At 42.0% G+C, this 16925-nt stretch overlaps 2 protein-coding genes and 1 non-coding gene across 5 annotated transcripts in view; 2 read left to right on the plus strand and 1 right to left on the minus strand.

Moving 5' to 3' along the window:
• Nucleotides 1–13193, plus strand: LOC123310424. Its single transcript, XM_044893891.1, has 13 exons — nucleotides 1–164; nucleotides 303–485; nucleotides 712–816; nucleotides 2219–2474; nucleotides 2776–3394; nucleotides 6887–6971; nucleotides 7242–7658; nucleotides 10742–10927; nucleotides 10995–11099; nucleotides 11377–11632; nucleotides 11777–12203; nucleotides 12261–12339; nucleotides 12650–13193. Exons 1-13 carry the CDS (start codon nucleotides 135–137, stop codon nucleotides 13028–13030), a joined length of 3129 nt encoding a protein of 1042 aa, XP_044749826.1. The 5' UTR covers nucleotides 1–134; the 3' UTR covers nucleotides 13031–13193.
• Trnan-guu lies at nucleotides 920–993 on the plus strand. Its single transcript has one exon. It is a non-coding gene; the product is annotated as a tRNA-Asn (tRNA).
• LOC123309266 (vascular endothelial growth factor receptor 1-like) overlaps nucleotides 13191–16925 on the minus strand; it is a 19158-nt gene continuing 15423 nt past the window's right edge. For all 3 annotated transcript variants that reach the window (XM_044892289.1, XM_044892288.1, XM_044892287.1), the window contains exons 17-23: nucleotides 15980–16204; nucleotides 15412–15580; nucleotides 15210–15352; nucleotides 14838–15130; nucleotides 14572–14783; nucleotides 14350–14455; nucleotides 13191–14283 (exon numbers count right to left, since the gene is read on the minus strand). In XM_044892289.1, the coding sequence (XP_044748224.1) occupies nucleotides 13735–14283; nucleotides 14350–14455; nucleotides 14572–14783; nucleotides 14838–15130; nucleotides 15210–15352; nucleotides 15412–15580; nucleotides 15980–16204 (1697 nt within the window). In that variant the 3' untranslated portion in view covers nucleotides 13191–13734. The remainder of the gene's footprint in view (nucleotides 14284–14349; nucleotides 14456–14571; nucleotides 14784–14837; nucleotides 15131–15209; nucleotides 15353–15411; nucleotides 15581–15979; nucleotides 16205–16925) is intronic.

A 16925-nucleotide genomic window follows, 5' to 3' on the forward strand; every position in this document is an offset into this window, starting at 1 on the left:
CCTCCTCGGAAATGTATCTCAATTTCGAAAACTTTTTGTTATGTAGGTGGATTCGCTTGGGATAATACGATCAGAAATCTGGAGATACAGTTTTTTTTTAATTTTTTTTCGGGTACACTTGAATATGATCTGCGATGGATCGTCGAAGGAATATGTCTTTGATAGTAAGCGGAAATCAACTATATTGATTGAAAGCCAAAAGTACATAACTGGGACCATACAAGGATCTAACCCTAGATTTTTCATATTTGGAAGGATTTTTATAATTTTATTCTTGTTTCAATGCGAAATTCGAATTGTAGGCAGCTGCGGCGAAAGCGAAAAGGTCCAGACTAGCAAGATTATACTTCAGAGCTGCAGTTCGATTGACTTATGACAATCATTATTGGCTAGAAGATACCGAAGGCGAACAGCTCGGTATGAATGTTGCAAAAAACATACAAATACTGACGAGGAAAAAACCAAAAGGACAATTCTCGTTAACGGTAATAAACCAATAAGTGTATTTTTGTGCGGAGAATAGAAAAATATTTACCCACCTTGATGTGTGAATCAACTATATTCATATAGTTCTGCGGTTTTTGATTTATTTTGGGATTTGAATCTGCTTCTGAGTATTTATTTCCACCGATTTATAAATTTTGATGTGGACTTCTTTAAAGATCTACAGTAAAATTCACATAATAATGGTAAAATCATTTGTTCTTCAAGGAAAAAGCAATAATGAAAGTTCCCCAAGAGAAAAGGACTGAAGCTGAAAAACATCATCTTCGCCGCGTACTAGGAACAATGAAATGCTTCAGAAAATATCCCTCAGTAAGTTTTTTCAAACAAATTATAAAAATAAAACACCTGAATTTTGTTTTTCGAAATATTTGATATTTTGGTTGAATACCGCATTTGTTCAAGCATTTCCATAGCCTCCGTGGCGCAATCGGCTAGCGCGTTCGGCTGTTAACCGAAAGGTTGGTGGTTCGAGCCCACCCGGGGGCGAAATTTTTTTAGACTGTTCCGGTAATAATTCATCATATTTAATTAACGGGACCGAATAAACTGAAATTCATTTATTATTTTTAGTTTTAACCATATTTTATATATTTGGGGGCAGTTATTTTTCAATTATCCAAAAGTTTCGAATGATTTAATAGTTTCCTTGTTTAGACAAAGTTTAGTTTTGCTGATACTGACTGTATGATGAATAATGTAGGATTCGCAGTACTATAATAACGACTGTCAAAGCACGCCTTTTTTCTGCAAAATGTTGGAAAACAATAATACTGCATTGATGTATCTTGTGTTGCCTGCCTACACACAAGAGCGCCTTATGTCCTTACACTTTTACAGAGTATTTCGACTGGGAGCGTGGCGTCTCCTGTAATCCAGCTACTTGGAGGTCGGATTCAGCGGATGGTTTGAGATCAGGAGTCCTGTGGTAGAGCGTCCTACGTTGACTGGGCGTCCGCACTAAGCTTGGCATCAATATGGTCATCCCGGAGGAGTCTGGGATGACCAGGTTAGCCAAGGAGGGGCGAACCGGGCCAGGGAGGAAACTCAGCAGCCAAAAGTCCCCGTGTCGAGCAGTAGTAGGATCGCGCCCGGGAGTGGGAACTCTACAACAGCCTGATCAATATAGCTAGACCTGGATCTTTTTGACATTTTTTCAGTTGGATTAATCAATTCAAGTAGTTTCCCATTAGTTTTGAGTCTTAATTTGCATTGATGTCATTTTGCGAAAATTATGAATTTTATACATATAACGAGTACGCAACACACAATACACTTTTAATGTGTGTTTGCTTGCCTGTCAAAATGGGCAAATTATATAAAACGTGTATTCAGAAAAATTACATTTACTTCTCCCATTATCTCGATAACAGAGTTTGATAATAATGATTCCATTTTTGGAATTTCCACTATTTTGAATCATTGCACTAATTCTTCTATACAGTTTTCTATCTCTTCGAAGAAAAGAAAGAGGTTTACGAAGAATGGTCATATTATTGGTAATGAATTAATTTTAGAGCTTTTTATGACGATGAAAAAATTTGGTTTAATTACTGAATTTTCTATTTTTTCATCACATAACGTACGTTTACCTTATATGCGCATCTAGAAGTTAAAAAAAAATATTTCGTCAATTTCGTGCGGACAAGATATGCAAACTTTCTTCTATTCTGGGAAAGACATCAAACATCCTTACCGATTTTGTTTATTACAGGAAGTGAAAAAGGACCTTGCCGCTATAACATACTACGCCGAGTACGATGCCGATCGAGTAATCGTGAGACAGGGGGATGAAGCCCTCGCCCTCTATTTCGTAATTTCGGGCACTGCAAGGGTGCTGAACTCCAAATACGATCCACTGACCGACCAAACATCGCAGGTCGTCGTTAAAGTTAAAGAGGCGGGAGATATGTTCGGTGAACTGGCCCTTTTAATTGGGGCCAAAAGGAGCGCCACGATTGAAACAAACGGTTCGTATACTACGAGTTAGGAAGAAAATTGAATAGAGTAGGTATCTCAGAGTATGCGTAAAGATGGGTGCTAACAATTTTCAATCCTAAAAGGCACAGAGAGTGTTAATTTTTTTGCTTGTTTCTGTAAGGAGTTGTAGTATGTTCTTGCCATGATCCAGATACTTCTTAGATCCAGCAGAGTTAACTCTTTCCCGTAGGTACAGGCTGAATCTCTTATTGTTGTGGTCCTTTCTTAGTTTTCCGTTTAGATGATTCTGAGAATCATCAGCTTATTAATAATCGTCTTCTCGATCTACAGAACGCGCCGAATTTCTGTTAGTGAAACGCGACGACTTCGACAGGGTCCTCAGGGATACGGTGCTGAAGGAATGGAACGAGATCAAGAAGGCCATCAACAAGTTCGAATACTTCAAGATGTGGGACGACCGCTACATCCAGCAGAGTTGCATGGTCTCGAAGATGCGCTACTACGACGAAAACGCCCTGATACTCAGCGAGGATCACGGCGACAAGAGATACGTCTACTTCTTGATAGACGGATCTGTTGATCTGCTGGAATGCGTGGAGATGAAGGTTACGTCTTACAAGGACACCAGGACCTACTCCCTGTTCAACCCCTTCGAGTTCGCGTCGCTGCCAAGGGGCGGATCATTGGCGGTGGACTTGGGGAAGATCCTGAAGGACAAGCTAGAACCGGGCAAATCGCTGTCGGACATGAGACTGAGAGGGCCCCATTCACAGCGTTTTTCGGTGGGATCAGGGGAGAATCAGGACATTTTCTCCAAGAGCCTGTTGAGGTTGCGCGACTCAGAATTGGTCGGAAGCAAGAAGAAGGGGAAGAGGTACAAAAGAGCGGTTTTCAAGCCTTCCTATGACCACGTCCTGGGCGAAATGACGCCCGCCCAACGAGTTAATTAGTGAGTAAACTCTTATCTTCCGAGGGTTCATTGATTCACATTAATTGAGGTGGGTTTTACCAAATTGGTTTGGGAAAAAACGATATTTTCGATTTTGAAAGCTGCAGATGCAATGCTGCCCTTTAAACGCATATTAATTGTTCATTAAATGGATTATCGTCATAAATATCGCACAATTCGGGAACCTTCAGTATTAGATGGTTATTCGAATACACCAAAATGAATGATGTTTCGGTCAACATTTCCCATTTTTCTTTAACCAAATATCGATACCTCACTCGACACTCGACACTCGACACACGACATTCGACACTCGACACTCGACACCCGACAATCGAAACTCGACACTCGACACACGGCATTCGACACTCGAAACTCGACACACGGCATTCGACACTCGACACTCGACACACGACACACGACACACGACACTCGACACACGACACTCGACACTCGACACCCGACACTCGATACTCGACACTCTACACTCGACACACGACACTCTACACTCGACACACGACACTCGACACACGACACTCGACACTCGACACACGACACTCGACACATGACACTGGACACCCGACACTCGACACCTGAAACACGACACTCGACACTTGACACTCGACACTCGACACTCGACACTCGACACTCGACACACGACACTCGACACTCGACACTCGACACCCGAAACACGACACTCGACACTCGACACTCGACACCCGAAACACGACACTCGACACTCGACACTCGACACTCGACACTCGACACTTGACACTGGACACTCGACACTCGACACTCGACACCCGACACCTGACACTCGACACTCGACACACGACACTCGACACACGACACTCGACACACGACACTCGACACTCGACACTCGACACTCGACACCCGACACTCGACACCCGACACTCGACACTCGACACTCGACACCCGACACTCGACACTCGACACTTGACACTCGACACTCGACACACGACACTCGATACCCGACACTCGACACTCGACACTCGACACTCGACACCCGACACTCGACACACGACACTCGACACATGACACTGGACACCCGACACTCGACACCTGAAACACGACACTCGACACTTGACACTCGACACTCGACACTCGACACACGACACTCGACACTCGACACTCGACACCCGAAACACGACACTCGACACTCGACACTCGACACCCGAAACACGACACTCGACACTCGACACTCGACACTCGACACTTGACACTGGACACTCGACACTCGACACTCGAAACTCGACACACGGCATTCGACACTCGACACTCGACACACGACACACGACACACGACACTCGACACACGACACTCGACACTCGACACCCGACACTCGATACTCGACACTCTACACTCGACACACGACACTCTACACTCGACACACGACACTCGACACACGACACTCGACACTCGACACACGACACTCGACACATGACACTGGACACCCGACACTCGACACCTGAAACACGACACTCGACACTTGACACTCGACACTCGACACTCGACACTCGACACTCGACACACGACACTCGACACTCGACACTCGACACCCGAAACACGACACTCGACACTCGACACTCGACACCCGAAACACGACACTCGACACTCGACACTCGACACTCGACACTCGACACTTGACACTGGACACTCGACACTCGACACTCGACACCCGACACCTGACACTCGACACTCGACACACGACACTCGACACACGACACTCGACACACGACACTCGACACTCGACACTCGACACTCGACACCCGACACTCGACACCCGACACTCGACACTCGACACTCGACACCCGACACTCGACACTCGACACTTGACACTCGACACTCGACACACGACACTCGATACCCGACACTCGACACTCGACACTCGACACTCGACACCCGACACTCGACACACGACACTCGACACATGACACTGGACACCCGACACTCGACACCTGAAACACGACACTCGACACTTGACACTCGACACTCGACACTCGACACACGACACTCGACACTCGACACTCGACACCCGAAACACGACACTCGACACTCGACACTCGACACCCGAAACACGACACTCGACACTCGACACTCGACACTCGACACTTGACACTGGACACTCGACACTCGACACTCGACACACGACACTCGACACACGACACACGACACTCGACACTCGACACTCGACACCCGACACCCGACACTCGACACCCGACACCCGACACTCGACACCCGACACACGACACTCGACACTCGACACCCGACACCCGACACTCGACACTCGACACCCGACACTCGATACCCGACACTCTACACACGACACTCGACACCCGAAACACGACACTCGACACTCGACACTCGACACACGACACTCGATACACGACACTCGACACTCGAAACACACACCCTGCACCCCCACACACACACACACACACACACACACACGCACACACACACACCCACACACACACACACACACGCACACGCACGCACACACACACACCCACACACACACACACACGCACACGCACGCACCCCTTACACACAAACGCCCCACATACGCACACACACACCCAACACACAAACGCCCCACACACACACACACACCCACCCCACACACACACCCACCCCACACACACAAACGCTCCACACACACATTTTTTTTTTGGCCCAATGAAAACGTGGGTTGCAAAGCGCGGGTAAAAAAGCGCAAGTGGAAAAGCGCGGGAAGAAAAGCGCGGGTAGAAAACATGGGTTGCAAAGCGCGGGTAAAAAAGGGCGGGTAGAAAAGCGGGGGTGGAAACGCGCGGGTAGAAAAGCGCGGGTGGAAAACGTGGGTTGCAAAGCGCGGGTAGAAAACATTGGTTGCAAAGCGCGGGTAAAAAAGGGCGGGTAGAAAAGCGGGGGTGGAAACGCGCGGGTAGAAAATCGCGGGTAGAAAACGTGGGTCGCAAAGCGCGGGAAGAAAAGCGCGGGTAGAAAACGTGGGTTGCAAAGCGCGGGTAGAAAACATTGGTTGCAAGGCGCGGGTAAAAAAGGGCGGGTAGAAAAGCGGGGGTGGAAACCCGCGGGTAGAAAAGCGCGGGTAGAAATGCGCGGGTAAAAAACGTGGGTTGCGAAGCGCGGGAAGAAAAGCGAGGGTAGAAAACATGGGTTGCAAAGCGCGGGTAAAAAAGCGCGGGTAGAAAAGCGCGGGTAAAAAAGGGCGGGTAGAAAAGCGGGGGTGGAAACGCGCGGGTAGAAAACATGGGTTGCAAAGCACGGGTAGAAAAGCGCGTCAATTAAATTTCGAGACTTATTACTGAAAGAGTTGCTCTTTCTGATTATGTATCACATTTAGATCTGCGATGATTTTTGTGGATGATAACTACACCAAACAGGCATAACTGTAAATTGTAATTAAAATTCGAAAACTTTACGAAGATCTCGTTGTGAAAAGCAACTGAGTTATTCGACTTTTTTCAGTGTGAAGCAGTTTGAGAGTCGATTGTCGAGAGTGACTTGCGCCAAAGAAGTTCCTGTCACCACTTTGGAGACCTACTTCATAAGAGTAAGATGCTTCCAACAATTAAAAACAACAACACTCATTCAACGTAATACTAACGACTATAGTCTTCATACCGGTAAATTGTAGGTGGTCTTCTTTTTCATGAAATATTTCAGGCCTTAAATAAATTTTAAAAATGACAAAATCGTTCAGGGCATGCCATCTGAAGAAATAGTGAATAGGTTGCCTAAATCGGGTTTGTCACTTGCCAGGCGTTTTTTGTCCAGACTCTTTCATTTTGAATTCAATGAAATTTCAAAATTCTTTCTTCAGGTTGCCAAGATGGGCGAGCTCGCCACTTTCAACATAGGCGAACACTTGGACTCTAGGTATTACGTGTCAAGAACGAAGGTAAAACTGCTAGCCATCCCTCGATATTGGCTGCTGTCTAGGGATAAACCTACCTGGAACAATATATCGATTTTCCTGAGGAACCGTCTGCCTACTCGGCAGCAACTTTACGAGGAATTTGCCAAAAAGCGTGGTTGGTTGGATTACCGGAGAGAATGCTATTACGACATAGCCGGCCAATCCCACAAGTCCAACATAAACTCCATCAACAACGTTCCTCTGAGTATACGCCTGAAGGAGGACCTGGAATTTTATTTATGCAGTAAACCCTTTCCGACCAGGAAGATATCTTCTATTTTGGAAATGTTGCAGAAGGAGGAACAGCCGGAAAAGGCTCCTTGATCGTGTAAAATGTAAAAATACGAGTGCAACAAATAAACTAGATTTTTCAGAAATGATTTTCACTTTGCGCACGAGGAAGTTTTGTTTTTTGAAGAAACCGGTTCACTCAAGTGTAGAAAACTAATAAGGGTGACAGAGAGGTCAAAAAAGTAAACCAAAGTTACGTAATAAATTGAAAGAAGGAAGAACGTATATCTACTTTTTGAATTAAAAGTAACTATGACTCTCAAGGTAGTCATGGGCATCGGACTACCTTAAGAGAGTCATGGTTATAAAAAGTCACTATGACTCTCATAAGGTAGTCCGATGCCCATGACTACACTTTTTGAATTAAAAGTAACTATGACTCTCAAGTTAGTTAAGGTAGTCATGGGCATCGGACTACCTTAAGAGAGTCATAGTTATAAAAAGTCACTATGACTCTCTCAAGGTAGTCCGATGCCCATGACTACCTTAACTAACTTGAGAGTCATAGTTACTTTTTGAATTAAAAGTAACTATGACTCTCAAGGTGGTCATGGGCATCGGACTACCTTAAGAGAGTCATAGTTATAAAAAGTCACGATGACTCTCTTAAGGTAGTCCGATGCCCATGACTACCTTAACTACCTTGAGAGTCATAGTTACTTTTTGAATTAAAAGTAACTATGACTCTCAAGGTAGTCATGAGCATCGGACTACCTTATGAGAGTCATAGTTATAAAAAGTCACTATGACTCTCTTAAGGTAGTCCGATGCCCATGACTACCTTAACTAACTTGAGAGTCATAGTTACTTTTTGAATTAAAAGTAACTATGACTCTCAAGGTGGTCATGGGCATCGGACTACCTTAACTACCTTGAGAGTCATAGTTACTTTTTGAATTAAAAGTAACTATGACTCTCATAGGCATCGGACTACCTTAAGAGAGTCATAGTTATAAAAAGTCACTATGACTCTCATAAGGTAGCCCGATGCCCATGACTACCTTAACTACCTTGAGAGTCATAGTTACTTTTTGAATTAAAAGTAACTATGACTCTCAAGGTAGTCATGGGCATCGGACTACCTTAAGAGAGTCATAGTTATAAAAAGTCACTATGACTCTCATAAGGTAGTCCGATGCCCATGACTACCTTAACTACCTTGAGAGTCATAGTTACTTTTTGAATTAAAAGTAACTATGACTCTCAAGGTAGTCATGGGCATCGGACTACCTTAAGAGAGTCATAGTTATAAAAAGTCACTATGACTCTCTTAAGGTAGTCCGATGCCCATGACTACCTTAACTAACTTGAGAGTCATAGTTACTTTTTGAATTGAAAGTAACTATGACTCTCAAGGTGGTCATGGGCATCGGACTACCTTAAGAGAGTCATAGTTATAAAAAGTCACTATGACTCTTATAAGGTAGTCCGATGCCCAAGACTACCTTAACTACCTTGAGAGTCATAGTTACTTCTTGAATTAAAAGTAACTCTGACTCTCAAGGTAGTCATGGGCATCGGACTACCTTAAGAGAGTCATAGTTATAAAAAGTCACTATGACTCTCATAAGGTAGTCCGATGCCCATGACTACCTTAACTACCTTGAGAGTCATAGTTACTTTTAATTCAAGACCTTAAGAGAGTCATAGTTACTTTTCGAATTAAAAGTAACTATGACTCTCAAGGTAGTCTTGGGCATCGGACTACCTTAAGAGAGTCATAGTTATAAAAGTCACTATGACTCTCTTAAGGTAGTCCGATGCCCATGACTACCTTAACTACCTTAAGAGAGTCATAGTGACTTTTTATAACCATGACTCTCTTAAGGTAGTTCGATGCCCATGACTACCTTGAGAGTCATAGTTACTTTTAATTCAAAAAATAACTATGACTCTCAAGGTAGTCATGGGCAACGGACTACCTTAAGAGAGTCATAGTGACTTTTTATTACTATGACTCTCTTAAGGTAGTCCGATGCCCATGACTAACTTGAGAGTTATAGTTACTTTTAAATCAAAAAGTAACTATGACTCTCAAGGTAGTTAAGGAAGTAGTGGGCATCGGACTACCTTAAGAGAGACATAGTGACTTTTTATAACTATGACTCTCTTAAGGTAGTCCGATGCCCATGACTACCTTGAGAGTCATAGTTACTTTTAATTCGAAAAGGAACTATGACTCTCAAGGTAGTAATGGGCATCGGACTAACTTAAGAGAGTCATAGCGACTTTTTATAACTATGACTCTCTTAAGGTGGTCCGATGCCCATGATTTTAATTCAAAAAGTAACTATGACTCTCAAGTTAGTTAAGGTAGTCATGGGCATCGGACTACCTTAAGAGGAATATGACCAATATGACCAATATGAGGAATAGAATTCGCGCCCCCTCAATTATAAAACAGAAAACTGTAATTAAACAGTTTTTCTATATTGGCAATACGTATTCAGCGCCATCTCATTGTCAAATGTGTTTTCACTCACCAAAATGTAGTCGGTTTTTAGTAGGGGAGAGTTCCTTTGAATCGGACGGCCCATGAACCGGACGCTGCAGTTTTCTACTACGCTCGATAGTAATTTAGCATCCTTTACGTAAATCCTATTTTTGCAACATCGATCGATATCTCTTGGAAAATGGCCGACCCTGTGGCTCGCGCCTTGTTGCAAAAATGGGATTTACGTAAAGGGTGCTAAATTACCATCGAGTGTAGTAGAAAACTGTAGCGTCCGGTTCATGGGCCGTCCGATTCAAAGGAACTCTCCCCTACTAGCGATATGAGGGCGTTTCCTATCTTTCTACTCAATAATCTTTGGATACATCGATAGAAAATTAATCCAAATCAATCATTCGAATTGTCATTTCAACTGCAATTTTGACAAATTCCTCGATAAGAATATATATTAGTTTTTTATTTTTTGTATCATTATTTCGATACAATTTTGAACTTATAATTTTTATATATTGCTAGAGGATCATTTATCGATTATGGTCAGGCAAAAGTCGAAAGTTCAAATTGTGGTAAGTGGAATATTCCGTCTTGATAAAGTTTTTTTTCCAAAAAGAACGGAGCACCGATATCAGATGATGTTTTTTACTGATTTTTGGCTTTGTAGACCCCTGAAGAAAAAGCTTTAAAATCTTTGCGGGCGAGAAAGAGATTCAGGACGGCTGCCAGACTAGCCTTGGAAAATCAGTTTTGGTTGGAGGATTTTTCCGATATGAAATTAGGGGAGAATGTGTTGAGAAATATAAGACTTCTGACTCAAAAATCAAAGAAAAAGAGCAACTTCACGATAGAGGTGTGAATCAATAAGGATCTCGGTATTTTTTTTTAACTTTTTCGTATCCCTTTTCTCTTTTTTAAAGCAAAAACGGATTATGAGCACTGAGAAAGATCTTCGAACAGAAGACGAGAAAAAGAAATTGCATAGGGTCTTAGGAGGCCTCAAATGCTTCAGGAGATATCCAAATGTGAGTATACATTCAAAAATGTACCGATTGTGTTTGTTAGTATAGCGCAAAGCTTATGGAAATTTGATGTAAGATGAAGAAACAACGTTGAATAACTTCAAAAAAATACTAGTATCAGCTTACGTTATTTTTAGACATGCGTGCTGAGATGTACCCAACAGTCTAACAATAAGCCCATGCGCAGCCAGTACAAATCAGTCGATCACTTAGCTTCCCATGCGCGTCTCATCAATGATACTCTCACGTTAAGTGTACCCTTTTAACATTTTTTTAACAGAGTGTGAAGGAGCAATTGGCAGAGGTAACGTATTTTCGTTATATACCGCCGAAGAGGACAGTCGTTAGACAGGATGATGAGGCTAAAGCCCTATTTTTCCTGCTCTCTGGCGAAGTGGTGGTATACAGAACCGTATTCGATACAGTATTAAACGAATGGGTAACCAATGAAGTTGGAACTAGAGAAGCCGGTACCATGTTTGGAGAGGTGTCATTGTTACATGGCGTCAAGAGAACTGCCACTGTCATAACATCTGGTGAGAAAAATATACAATATAATACACCAGAACCGAATGGAAAACATATTGTTGGATGTAATAAACCAAGAAGTTACAAATACATTAACAGATCTCCTCTTTCACTACCTTTCAATATTCACCAATTCTATTTTTATCATTAAGATCACTGTGAGATGCTTGTACTACGTAAGGAAGATTTCGATGCTGTGCTGAGATCGTCAGTTATGGCAGAATGGGACGAGATCCGAAGATGCATGTCCATGTTCACATACTTCAACGCTTGGGACGAAATAACGCTAAGAGACTGTTGCATCCTTTCAAAAGTCAAGTATTACGGCGTCGAAGACATCGTGCTCGGCGAGGATATAGGCGATAAAAGATATGTGTATTTCATTATAGAAGGTCAGTGTCACCTGGTGGAGTATCTGGACTTGGAGGTGTCTGAGATCGGTTGCAGGAAGTCGTATAAGCTTTTGAGCACCGTGGAACAGCCACCTGCAACATCTGAAAAAGACAAGATAGCTGATGTTTCCACGCAAACATTGAACGAACGTCAGCTGTCTGAGGGGTCTGGTTCAGAAGAGAATCCGTGAGTATTTGAACCTTTTTTGAGTGGGATAGGGTTATCATACTGGCGAATTTTCAGGGAAAGAGTTGGATCCTCTTTGGATGTGGGGAGGTCCTATCAACAAGTAACAAAATCAATCAGAACATTATTCATAAGAGTGAGTATCAGTTTCTATACTGAGTTCTAATGAACTAAGGACCAGGGAAGATACTACCTTGGTCGCACAGATATTTGTAGATTACTGTTCGCTGTATTTAAGTCAAGTAAAGCCTTCTGATACTCTTTGGGTTGGGGCCTGGGGGTAGGTTGTTACCTTTCCTAATCTTCCTTTTCTACTTAGCATCTTGGCCAATGTTTTCTCTGACTTCTGGATCGAATCAAGCAGCTCTAGCGAAGTTGGAGCTGCTCTATTTCAACATAATCCAACGGTTCTGTCTGCCATGAGTAAGGCCTCATCGACTTTCCAGGTCGGAATTTTCAATCCGCTCGCCACTTTCAACATAGGCGAAAAGTTCATAAGACGCTTCATCATAACCTCGAAAAGGACCAAAGTGCTTCTGATCCCCCGGTACTGGCTGATCCAGAAGAATAAGGAGATCTGGAACCACATAAGACACTTCCTAAACCAGCGTTTGCCGGACACCAAATCGGTGTTTCACGACTTCATCCAACAGAAGAAATGGTACGCTTATAAAAGGGGTCTGGTGCAGGAGATTCTATCGAATTGCAAGAAGGTCAATTTGAATAACATCCACAACGTTCCTTATAGTATTCGGATGCAAGAAGACATGAGCTATTATGAATGCAGCGAAGGAAAGAACGAAAGTGAAACTCCACGAAAGCTGTGAGATGAATGTTGATTTAACTGACGGTTTTTTTCCTTTGAAATGTGTAAATGGAAGTGATAGAATGTGTTCTCTGAATTCACTGTAGATAGCTAGTAAGAAGTTTTGTTTTATAGCACAATTATTGAAGGAATGAAATAGGGCATAAATAAAAGTATCACTATTTGCAAAACGAGATCTTTACTTAATCTATATTTGTACATGTTTCACCTAGGCATGTCGAGAGCAATCGACATCCACTTTACTCCTTCAACGAATCTTATGTCATCAAAAAAGGTCCTAAGCTTGCCTACAAATAGACAATATATGCAAAAATAAAATACATTTCATTCAATTGGGTGTAACAAAAAATTAAGTACACAATTTTAATACTTCGAACGTATATGTTAAAAAGCAAAGATCACCAAATCTTTGATAAGAACATATCATTCGGAAGACTTTATGGTTCATCCATACAAATAGTATCCACACTTCTCAATTGTTTTTGTTGGGCCAAGACCAAGAGAAAGATTTTCACTGGTCAGTTCAATTCGAATAATTGTTTAATATACAGTCAAATGTCAATTCTAGATGACTTTGACAGTTCTTCCTAACTATATATAACCTATAAGGTACAAGTACACCGTCTCTTACTCAACGGCAATAAATTTTTTACGAATTTCATTTCGTTCGTAAACTTTCACGTAGACTCCACAAAAATATAATACTCAGACTATAATCGATTCCCAGTCTCTACTACTGCTATTCACGTAATGGACATCTTTGGTATCTTCATCCACTTTTATGTTAGGATGACTACTGTTCTTTTCTTTCACCATAGTCTTATTCTGGGGCATATTCACATAATTGTCTGCTGATTTGACTATGTCCTTTTCACACGTCACAGAATCATCACTTACAACGTTCGGTGGAAGATGATACGATGGATTCGAAAAACTGAAAGGTACAGGGCTGGTGCAGGGTGTCCTTCCGTTTTCCAACATCGGGGCAAGTTCTGGGCTTTCCTCGTTGGAGTTACTGTTTCTTCTTCTAGTGTCGAAAGTGAAGACATGTTCATCTTCCGCTCTCGGACTGAAGATGGTGGGACTCTTCATACTCATGTACCCAGAAGATTGGTCGAACTCGTTGACGTAGTGTTGGGGGGATGATAAATTCTCGAAATTGGGGGGACTGACCATGGCCAGATAGTCGTCCTGTCCGTTTACGAGTCTCTGGGTGTTCATCACGAGGTATGGATCGTTCAGATCGATGTAGTGCTGCGGAAAATTCAAGCATGAGGTAAAAAGAACTGGAGAAACTAAAAGACATTGGAAATAAATTACCTTTCTGACACTGTCTTCCAGCATCGACCCAATCCTTTCTGCTAATTTGGTGAAAGAAGGCCTATTCATTGGCTTAGCAGACCAGCAGTCTAGCATCAAACGATAACTGGAACATTGAGAAACAATAATAAACAACAATTGGTTAAGATAAAGAAAGATTATTGGAGATTTAAGCATATGGACAGAATTGGAAGATACTTGACTTGAAACAAAGATACTTACGCATCCTTCGTGGAGAACTCAGGAGCTTCCATTCTATAACCTTCAACCAGTTTCGCATAGAGCCTCTCATCAGCTTCCATGCCAGGATATGGGGTCCGCGCTAAAGAGAAGAACTCCCATAGGACTATACCAAACGACCAAACGTCTGACTGTGTGGAGAACACCCTATCTCTGATCGATTCAACAGCCATCCATTTCACTGGAAGGGGACCCTGTAAAAACCTGTTATGCAGTGTTTCATCGATTTTTCCGAATCTCCAACTTACATCACTGTTTTTCTTGTAATTGTCGCTTTTATACATGCTTTTCGCTAGTCCAAAATCGCAAATCTTTACCACATTATCGTCCGTCAGGAGGATATTTCTGGCGGCAAGGTCTCCGTGGAGGACCTTTCTAGATGCTAAGTATTCCATGCCTCTGGCTACTTGGAAGGCCCAGGCTAGGAGGTCTTTGGTTGCTATAGGCCTGACGGAACCTTTGTAATCGGCTTTGTAGTTGCTACGCCATTCTGGCTGAACATTGTTGCTGCTGCTTGATGTGACACCTTCCTCAACTGAAACTGAGAGCGGAGATAAATGTTGAGATGAACAAAAATAAGGCAGATTCAAGGGTAGCTCCAGTGGGGGGCATGGACTCACCTTGGTCAGTATTAGGTGACATACTAACGATTGTACTTTCCGTCTTCGCTGTACTACATAGTTCACTATCACGTCTACCATCCACATTAGATTTTCCACTACTGCTTCTGAACGATAATGCAGCGTATTTCATTGGATATGAACTGGAATCAAAACATACATCGTTTAAAATTGAATATTACGACTTTTATTTTAAGCTCACCTCTTATTGCTTGCTAAAGAATAGCTTCGTTCTAAAATATCTTGCCCAATTGAGAAATCTATTTGACCTGTTTGGGGGTCCACTTGGTTGATGAAATTTTCTCTGTGTCTGTAGAGGTAGTTGTGCAAGTTTCCGAACTTGCAATATTCGACTATCACCAGAAGCTCTCCTAGAAAAAAATGAAGGTTTAAGGAGTAAACTAACTGTAGCTGTTTAGAGTAAAGTTTCAAATACTTCATTTATACCCGTTAGCATACACTTATTTTTATTTACGGCAGGCTTAATATTAAGTCATCCTTATTTCAGTGATTGCTATTGTAACTTCTATAGAAATCGAAGAAATAATTGTTAAGACCGTCGTGAATACGTCAGTGCAAACGGCTATCATTGAAAAGAATCTGAAACTATGGGTTAGAAGACTTTCCTCAGGAAGCAACATATTAGGCGATATTCACCAGCTATTCTAGGCAGAATTCCATGAAGTAATCCTTCAAGTAAAGTTGTGTTAAGGGATCAATTTTTGGATTCTATATAGCACCTATGTTTAAATGTGGAAAAATTTACTTACTCTTGGCGACATTTTTTGTACATGCACCTAGCAAATTGACCACATTCAAGTGCTTCCCCAAATGAACCATTATTTTCAATTCGGAAGCGAGTGCTTTGACGTAGGTATGCTCGGCGTTTCTTTTGACCATTTTCACAGCCACTGTGGTCACAGCTTCATCTTCTAAAATGCCCCTGGCTTCGCCTTTCATCACCACACCAAAGGCTCCAGCTCCAAGCTGTTTTCCTGCAATTGGAATGATTTAAAAAAGAAATACTATCACATATTTAAAATTTGCAGACGCTGTTCAAATATAAATATAAATGAATAAAGCTCAAGTGCATCACGCGAAAGGAATTATTCCTTATATGGTTTCGCATTTATGCAATTTGTCCTACTGACTTATTGCTGTAAGGAAGCAAACAGAACATAAAATATTATCAATCAAGAAATAGAAAAATACAGAATGACACTAGCTGAATCGATGAAATATTGTAGAACCAGAATTGAACAATGAAATAAATGTGTTTAGAGAAACAAATATTAAAATTGTTTGGAGAAGTGATGATGAGTTAGTTTTTTGGAGATGAAATTGAGAAAATATGAATTTATCGCGATAAATGCTGATAGTTGAAATATATTCATCTGGAATTGAAATAGCAGGAAGATTGTGATATGAGGGATAAATTTCTCAAAGAAGTTAGTCATATTTATCCATCTCATCGGAATATTCCAGATGCCTGGAGCAAAACGGGTGTGCGTCATTTGCAACAATTAAAATTAGCATGACAAGTTTTTATATTACTCATATTGTCTCGAAGCTAGTAATTATGCAAAATTTTATATTGAGGCAATATCGATGATACCGATGATCAGTTAAATGTCGATCTGTGGACATGTTTACCGTTTCAGTTTTTGAACCCCTCATTTTTATCTAGTAACGAATGAAACAGCTTCAACAAAAGTA

The sequence above is a fragment of the Coccinella septempunctata genome, chromosome 3, assembly GCF_907165205.1.
Source record: "Coccinella septempunctata chromosome 3, icCocSept1.1, whole genome shotgun sequence".
Classification (NCBI taxonomy): Eukaryota; Metazoa; Arthropoda; class Insecta; order Coleoptera; family Coccinellidae; genus Coccinella; species Coccinella septempunctata.